The sequence below is a fragment of the Lonchura striata genome, chromosome 7 (genome assembly GCF_046129695.1).
Source record: "Lonchura striata isolate bLonStr1 chromosome 7, bLonStr1.mat, whole genome shotgun sequence".
NCBI lineage: Eukaryota > Metazoa > Chordata > Aves > Passeriformes > Estrildidae > Lonchura > Lonchura striata.
This window is the reverse complement of record NC_134609.1, coordinates 16,238,016-16,247,093: the sequence shown is the minus strand read 5'-3', so window position 1 is coordinate 16,247,093 and position 9,078 is coordinate 16,238,016. Positions and strand designations below refer to the sequence as shown.

At 43.0% G+C, this 9,078-nt stretch overlaps 1 protein-coding gene across 1 annotated transcript; it reads left to right on the top strand.

Annotated features, from left to right (window-relative positions):
- Window positions 1–383: 383 nt before the first annotated feature.
- On the top strand, window positions 384–7,886 carry ANKRD1 (ankyrin repeat domain 1). The gene is made up of 9 exons (XM_021540137.2): window positions 384–461; window positions 1,714–1,893; window positions 3,153–3,290; window positions 3,380–3,487; window positions 4,124–4,222; window positions 5,259–5,357; window positions 5,501–5,599; window positions 5,699–5,797; window positions 6,985–7,886. The coding sequence occupies exons 1-9, from the start codon at window positions 432–434 to the stop codon at window positions 7,093–7,095; spliced, it is 963 nt and encodes a 320-aa protein (XP_021395812.1). The 5' UTR covers window positions 384–431; the 3' UTR covers window positions 7,096–7,886.
- Window positions 7,887–9,078: the final 1,192 nt, after the last annotated feature.

Below are 9,078 nucleotides of genomic sequence, written 5' to 3'. Positions count from 1 at the left end.
AAAAGAAAGAAGAAGATGAAGTTATAATGCTGCATCAACACACAGCTGTCCTAGTGGGCACTGGGAGCACAGAATGTCTGGCATTGCTGAGCAGTGCAGTCATTGCCAAAGGAATGATGAGCTCACATTTCATTCTGATTCCCATACTGTGGTGGGGCTGTGGGGCTCTCCCCCTTCCTGGCCCAGCTGACGCCCCTCGCTGCCTCGACACCAGATCTGGCTCATTAACGTGTCTGGAATGAGCCTGAGCCACCTCTCAGCTGGCAAGCACAAGGGGCATACTCGGATTCCCAGGTTGGAAGATTATCTCATTCAAGCACAGTTCTCCCAAAGATATATAAGTGCAGTGAGCGTGGTGGTTCCTGCAGAGCTGGCCTGAGCCCTGGGAGGTTCCAGCCATACAGGAGCACAGCCTTCGATCACCAGCAAATATGACGATGATGATGAAAGTAGAAGAGCTGGTAGGTGCAACCTTCCTTCATTTACTCACAATTCATTATTTTCTAGACTGCCATTGGACCAGGCACAGAAAGAAGACCTTTGTGGATCACTGATTTAGCAAGTTAGACTGCTGTGGTCTAGGTGCAAACCCTCATATAATGTATATTATATTATATTATATTATATTATATTATATTATATTATATTATATTATATTATATTATATTATATTATATTATATTATATTATATTATATTATATTATATTATATTATAATTTTAAGTTTTCTTTGGGAAAGGGTCTCATCACAGATATAACTATACAGCTGTTTGGATTTGGCATCACAGCATAGTTTACCAGGCAAAGATCAACCAAAATGTAGCTATTTATTTGACTCTGTCCTTGGTTTTAATTCATATATATTTTTAGAAGCCAGTAATTTTATGATCTCACAAAGTAATTCCTATATAACAAGTGACTGGGACAACATAATAGTGCTTGGAAACTACAGTATTTTATAACACTAAATTAGCAGCTTAATAATAGTATTGTTTTCTAATAATAAACTAACCGTTCCTACAGCCACCTCTGTTCATGATGTAAAAGTCTTTGAAAAATTAGGTCTAGACCACAAATAATGGGACATTCCACTGCAGGATTCAGACTAAGAATGTCTGATCTGATGGAGAAACTGGGAAAATGGGAAAGATTCAGTAAAACACTGCACTTATTTTCCCAGATGGTTTGCTTAAGATACAGCTGCCTAAGTAATTAATGCTGTCTTAAAATCTTTGGCAAGGTTCTCACAGTTTCTTCTGCATTAGACTCTAAACAAATAAAATCAAACAGAAAGTCTAGGCCACATGAACCACTCTCAAAATACACATCTGCCTCTACTAAGTTTAACAAGTCATCTCTTCATACACACTTAATTGGCATCAGAAATATTTCTGAAAACTATTGAAAGCTGTGCTGCTGCACAGCACCACATAGCTTCTGCCATTCTGCTATGAGTGGGACTTTGGTACTGACAGCAATGGATAAAACCAGCCTTGAAATCCCTCAGCAACCCGATTTAAGTGCATGGGAGATATGTCCCAACCAGCTGCATCCCCAGCTAACCAAGCACAGGCAGAACGGCCTGTCCTGGCTGTCACACACTGAGAGAGGGCAGGAATGAGCTGCAATCAGCCGAGGCAATCCATGTTTCCAGGTGGTGGCTGCTGCAGTCAGGAATGCATGGATTATATTATATCATGTTTGCCTTTACAGGTGACTGGGAAGAAGGTGGATGATAAAGAGACTGGCAGCTTCCTCCCTGAGGACTTCAAAAACGGAGAGTACGAAGCTGCAGTAAGATTAGAGAAGCAGGAGGACCTAAAGACAATCCCTGAGCACTCACTGGCCCGAGGTGATCTGGCTTATGAGAAGGAGAGAAAACTCGATGCAGAGGTAGGCTCTTGGGTTTTCTGCTTGGATTTTTATCATCATGTATGCATTTCCTGCTGCAGTCCTTGAAGTTCTGCCACTCTCTAAGTTAGAAATACATGGTGAGCTAGAAAAACCCTTGGGAAACTACCATGAAAGAAGGCTGGTCTAAAGCCCACTGGAGACCACGGAGGTGTGCTCACCTCTGTAGCCTGTGGGTGCAGGCAGTAACACATTGAGGCAGAACCTAAACCACCCCATACTGCCTGCCTGAACCCCTGAGACCTCCTCTGCCCAGGCTCAGCTGCTGCTAGCTGTCAGTGCAGGGGGAGCAGTCAGAGCCAGGGAGACACCTTCAGCTTGCACACCTAATGACTGCTACCAAAAATCACTAACCCACAAAAGATGTAAGAGTGCATTTCTGAAGCCAGAAGCCTTAATTAACATGAAAATGTTCTTTTTATGAAAACAAGGCATTACATTTACTAGCACATTTGGGAAGAACAGCTACAAATGAAACTCATACTAGTCTACAGAAAAGTACTAATTTCAATTCCTGGAGCATGACAATTCTCCCTAGATCCTTAAGTACTGATGTTCTTTCCCCCCAATAACACATAACACAGTAGCTGTAATATCTTTTTTTTTTTAATGAATAAGCAATCAACTGGCCTAAAAATTTAAAGTGATTTGGAAATTATCAACTTTAAGTAGCAGGGGAAATAAGATTTTTTCTAAAACATGAAGAGGAAGAAAGTCAGTCTCAGAAACACTAGAATAAAAACTACTTCTTAAACTTCAACATAATTATTTTCTATTAGACCAATGACCTGCAGACCAAACCACACATGCAGAGAACAATAAAAAGAAAAGGTGGAAATAACTTGAGTAAGAATTCAGTTGACAAAACGATATACCATCTGACAGGGTGTCACCAGTGTATTCACCCTTAATCACACAATGGGACAGAATCTGTCATCTGTATTCACCCTGAGTTAACCCATTTGTGACTGTCCTGAAGCCAAGAACACCTAATGGCAGCTCAGTTCAGGCAACACACCTGCCCTTGGTGTCAGCAGTACCCCACACTGATTTCATGCCCAGATGCTTTTTATAAGCAGGTCTAGAGAAACCCTATCTGAAAAAAAAATTAAACTATTTATTTCTAAGTTCATCCAGTCTTAGTTGAATTCAGCTGAATAGTATCACATTGCTGTCCTGGCACTCTGAAAGGGAGAGGTGGTCACACAGCTCAACTTGCTGTTTTCCCTGATTTGTTCCAGCTGAAGAAGAAGAAATTAGAGGCCAGGTCAAAACTTGAAAATTTGGAGGATCTTGAAAAAATTATTGAGCTGAAGAAGAAGAAAAGATGCAAGAAAGTGAAAGTGCCTGTTTTAAAGAAACCTGAACCAGAAGTTATTGTAAGTTACTTCCAAGTAGCTTATTCTGGGAAAGTATTAATCAGGGTTTGTGCCACACACATTTATGTTCTCTATATTCTTTCCTTCAGACAGGACCCGTGGATATTCCCACATTCTTCAAAGCTGCACTGGAGAATAAGTTGCCAGTAATTGAAAAATACCTGTCAGACAAAGGGGATCCAAATGTCTGTGATAAGGTACAGTCTGCTTCCTAATGCAAAACCTGCTACAGAAGAGAACAAAAATAACTTTTACCATGAGGTTTTGTAGATTCCACCCTCATGAGAGGCAAAAAGGGGTGGGGGAAAGTAAATAAATGCCGTAAGTTTTGTACATCAAATTTTCTAGTGGCCACTGAGACCCTTCAAAGTTGTATTACCTCAAAAAGGACCTTTATATTTAAAAGAAGGCTGTTGGTGCCCAGGAGAACCTGATTTTCTGTAAAAGGTGCTTCCAATGCTATGGAAAAAGAGATAAGAAATTTTTCTGCAGAACAACAGAAATAAGTGGCTGCCCTCATACTCCATAATGCATGAGCTGTATTTTCAAGACACAGTGTAGCATGTTGGATGGGGAACTCAACAGGCATCATTTTAAATCTGGATGCCATACTGCAGATACTTCTCCCATCCTTTAAAATGCTGGGTAGGCAGCTCTCAGCTATTAGGTTGCTACTAAAATTTAGCATATTTCAGGTCTCAAAAGTATTAGCTCTCTAAAAGGAACCAGCAAGGAGTATGTATTTGCCATCATCCTAGGGAGGGCAGGAGAAGAGATTTAAAGATGTTTTGTGCCATATGTAATATCTAACTTTGCACTGTTTCAATTGCCAGTTCAAACGCACTGCGCTGCACAGGGCATGCTCTGAAGGACATCTAGAGGTGGTGAAAAAGCTGGTGGAAGCTGGAGCCAAACTTGAACAGAAAGACATGGTATGCACATCCACTCACACCTCTTTCCAAAGCTGCTCACTGCCTTATATGTGCCAGGAGAACCATTTATAGAAGTGCTTCTCACAGAGGAGGAGTACTAAAAGGCCTTGCGATGTCTTTGAAATTTATCTTTAAAACAACATTGTTGAGAAGAGGTTTCAGGAGGGAGTGCCTGCCTCCCTGTGCCGGAGCGGTTGTTGGGAAACACAGGAAGCGCTGTGGCAGGGTGGCACAAGCAAGAAAGCCTGGGGAAAGGAGGGAGAGTGAGGCCAGGCGGCCGCCTCAGCCTGGCGGCAGTGCTGCCAGCGCTGTCCCCGGGTCAGCACCGCACCAGGATCTCAAGGCTGTGTCCGGGAGAGCCCCCTGCCCCTCCGCAATGCCGGCCGAGGGTCCCGAGCACCCGCAGCTCCCGCAGCTCCCCCGCCGGCTCTGGCCAGCGCCGCTCCCCTGCGAGCCCGGCGGGGCTCTCGGAGCGAGGAACAGGAGGAGCGACAGGCAGAGGGCGAGCATCAAGGCACTCCTTCCCGCACAGCTCAGGGCAGATGCTGGATCCTGTAGAGGAGAAGGGTTTAAATTCACTTTGTGGACTTGCATAACTTGGGGATTTGTTTGTTTTTTAAAGAGAACTATTATTTCCCTTGAGCTTAATTTTCTATGCATTTTAGAACCAAAAGGGCATTAAATGAAAAACATTAACTAGCACATACCTGGCTAAAGGTAACTTCTAAGATCAAGGAATAGACAAAACACATCCTCTTTCACAGCAGTATTGCCAAGATCTCTGTCTTTAGGAGTACCATACAATGAATGTGAAGAGTGAGAAATTCACAGCGCTGCAGAAATTAGGGCAAAATAAGAAAAGCTGTTACTAGAATTTTTTTTTTAACCTAGAGCACTTCACTGTGTGATCACAGTGAAGTGCTAAAGGTTAAATCGCATAAAATTAATTTGGATTAATTTATAACTCTGGTTAAAATAGTCATTTTTTAATATAATGATGTATTAAAATACTTTTAATTTCGTTTTCCTATTACAGCTTCATTCTACAGCTCTGCACTGGGCATGCCGGGGTGGAAATCTGGATGTTCTGAAATTCTTACTGGACAAAGGGATAAACATAAATGCAAGAGACAAGGTACGTGCTTCTGGAGCTCTGTAGCTTTTTAAATTTGTGGCAAAAAGCTGACCCTTGCTCCCAGTAGATAATCTCTGGCAGCTGATTTTAAAGCAGCTTTCACCCGTTCCATGCCACTGACCATCTCCTGCCCTGACCCTCAGCTGCTCAGCACGCCCTTGCACGTGGCTGTGCGAACAGGTCGCTACGACTGCGGGGAGCATCTCATCGCCTGCGAGGCAGATCTCAACGCCAGAGACCGGGTAAGCAGCAGCACCCCTGCCCTCCAGCTCCTCCGGCCCGGCCCGGCCCGGCCCGGCCCGGCAGCAGCGCCGGGACTGACGCCGGCTCCGCGTCTCTAGGAGGGGGACACGCCAATGCACGACGCCGTGAGGCTGAACCGCTACAAAATCATCAGGCTTCTGATCCTGCACGGGGCAGATCTGACTCTAAAGAACTGCGTGAGTAATAGCACAAAATCCAAGTAATTTTAAAAAGCTTTAAAGTCAGTTTCCCACCAGAGCAAGGTTTCGAGCTGGGCTTAATTAGAACACTTCAGAGCTAATGAAAGCAGAGCTGAGACAGGGAAGGGGTAACTTGGGGAAGGTCAGGGAAAATAGGAAAAGCCAGTACCTCTTTTAAAACCAGAACCCACTATCTGCTATTTAGACAACATCACACCTTTCTATGACTTGTTAATTACTCATATAATGAAAAGATGTAATAGACAGGACACTTACTCTGCACAGCTCCTGGGCTTCAACCACCACTGAGACAACAAAGACCTTAGCTGGTAAGAGAAATCTTTTTGCTAAGTCCACCGGTGAGGGCCAGCCCCAGCACTACAGCTGGAGGAGTGGCTGTTAGCCCGGCTGCTAACAACAAATCCCTGTGGCTGAGCACAGACAAGTCCCACACCTGGCTGTGCCCAGAGCCACTGCAGCAGCAGCACTGCTCGAGCTCTGTGACCACTTGTTAAAATACAGCACTTAACAGACCTCTTCTCCCAAATCCAAACCTAGCAGCAGTAGCATGGGTTTTACCATTGCCAGTCAATGTTTTTGACTGACAATCAGACAAAACCCCAGGGGACAAGGAGGAAAAGTCACTGGAGCACTCTGTACTCCCTACTATCTGCCCACCTCCCTGAAGTGTGGCCACTCCTGGCATTATCCCTCATCAGAGTATGACAGCTGTGGAAGGTACAGCCCCAAAGGACAGAGACTTGCCGTCCCAGATTTTGTTTGCACACAAAACTTGGTCCTACTTAATTCCTGTGGCTCATACTGTAATTAAACTCTTACCTGAATTCTGCATTAAATGGAAGACTGTCTTACTGAGATTGCACCTAAATATATTTCTAATCACTCGAAACAAGAACAAAAGGAAGACCTGCATGTTCTGCTGGTCACAGCATTTGCTTAAACCCACTGAAACCCAGGCAGTTTTCATCATGGGTCTGACCAGGACTGGGACTAGATCTGTACAGCAAAAATACTCTGACCCCAGGGGTGCAAGAATAAGTCTAAGCCTGTGTGTGCAGAAGGGATTCACGTCATGCAGGTGCACTGAACAGGTATTTAGGAAAAAAACAATGACTTAGTCATCACTGGATGAAATTAAATATTCCTCTGTTTCTTTTAACCAGGAAGGGAAAACCCCTATGGATCTTGTTCTTCAGTGGCAGAATGGCACCAAAGAGATATTCAACAGCCTGAAAGACAATTCCAAAAAGAGTGCCCATCTAGGTAAATTCTGACGACAGAAACCAGACCACGCTCTTTTTGCTGCTTTGAAATGCTTCCCACAAACCTGGATGAAAAAGTCCTTGAACATCTATTGAAAATATTTATGGCACTGGATTATTTGAGGTGCCTTCACTGAAAACTGCAAGACATCTGCAAAGAAATTATTTTAGAAGACAGGTTGAGTGTTACAATTCCACTAGCTCTAAAATGGCTTTATTTATTTATATTTATTATTTATTTATTTAAAAATAATTTTAAATTATGTTCATTATTTAAGCTTTTTTTTAATAGATGCAATTGCTCTAAATGCAATTTTTGCCAGCATCATAAATTCTGTCTTAAATGGCAGAATTTTCAACTATATTAGCAACTTTTCTCAAGCCTTCCAATAGCTCTAAATAGCAAATACTTGCAACTGTTGCCTTGTCTCACTATTAAAATAACCTGTGAATTGAGTGGCGGTATGTGGAAGAGCATTGGAAGAAGGTATGCTGAGGTGCCAAGTGGATTTAATGAAGCAGTTGAGCAATGGTGTTTACACAGGGTTTGGCAATCGTGGTTGATAACGAGCTCGAGGACAGAGCTCCAACCACCACGTACCCCTCTGGACTGAAGGATTCAGATATAATGTTGTGAAGGTGCGAGGAGACCGTTTTCAGGGAAGTGAATTTTTTTAAAACTAGGCTACTACAAAGTATGATGACAGAAGAATGCAAAATCAGATTATGTATATTTGTAAATTTGTACTGCTTTTTCTGTACATTTTGAACTGATCCATTTCAGATTAAATTAATTGAGTGGTTCTTTTTACTTACTGGAGTGAATGATGGAGTGGTGAACATGCATGGAGTAATTTTGTCTCTTTAAAAGAAGTTCACATCGCGTCTGCTATAAAATTCTTAAAAATTAAAAAAAAGAAGAGCAGCCATCCCTTATGCTACCTCCCTGCCACTGTTAAATAAACCCCATCTCACTTATTTTGTTAAATAGAGGCACATATGAGAGCAGAAAGACAGTATTTCAATTAGTTAGTAAAGCAAAGTTAGAGTTCCATTACTGAGTTTGATTTTAAAAATTTCATTTCTTAGTCATTACAATGTGGAGCACGAGACAGCTCCAGTTATCCAAGCCAAGAGAGATTCTAAATCCTGTTAGGAAAGGTAGACACTTCTCCCTTTGCTTTAGAAGCAGGACAACCTTCTGTGCTGCCAGCCAGGGCATGATGTCCCATTTCATAGAATCACAGAACAGTTTGGGCTGGAAGAGACCTTTAAAGCTCATCTATTCCAATCCCTCTGCAATGAGCAGAACCTTTTCAACAAGAACAAGTTGCTCAGAGCCCTGTCCCACCTGGCCTTGAATGTTTCCAGGGATAGGACATTTACCACCTCTCTGGGCAACCTGTGCTGGTGTTTCACCACCCTCATTGTCAAATACTTCCTTGGATCCTAACTAAATCCACCCTTTTTAGTTTAAACCCACTACCTCTTGTCCTGTTACAACAGACTGTGGTGAATACTCTGGAGAATCTTTCTTAAACACTGAATCTTTCTTTAAACACTGAAAGGCCCCAATAAGGTGGCACTGGAGCCTTCTATTCCCCAGGCTGAACAACCCCAGCTCTCTCAGCACTTCACACAGAAGTGCTCCTTCTTTCTTCCCAGCTTTATGGCCTTCTCTGGAGACACTCCAACAGCTCCATGTTCTTCCTGTGCTGAGGACCCCAGAGTTGGACACAGCACTCCAGGTGGGAGAGAGCAGGTAGAAGGGTATTTAGATGCTGCATTCAATTAAATTCCTGATTATCCAGTGGGTGGCCTGACAGACAAATATGCCAGAGGCTCTCATACTCCTTCACCAACCCATGTCAGCTGGCTTTATAGTCTGGCCAAAGCAATGTCCTGGGCAATATCCTGAGGTGGAGTCAGAAGTGGGCAGCAATGAATAATTTTTCCTGGCATAACAATTTTGGAATGAATTTACACAAAACCCAG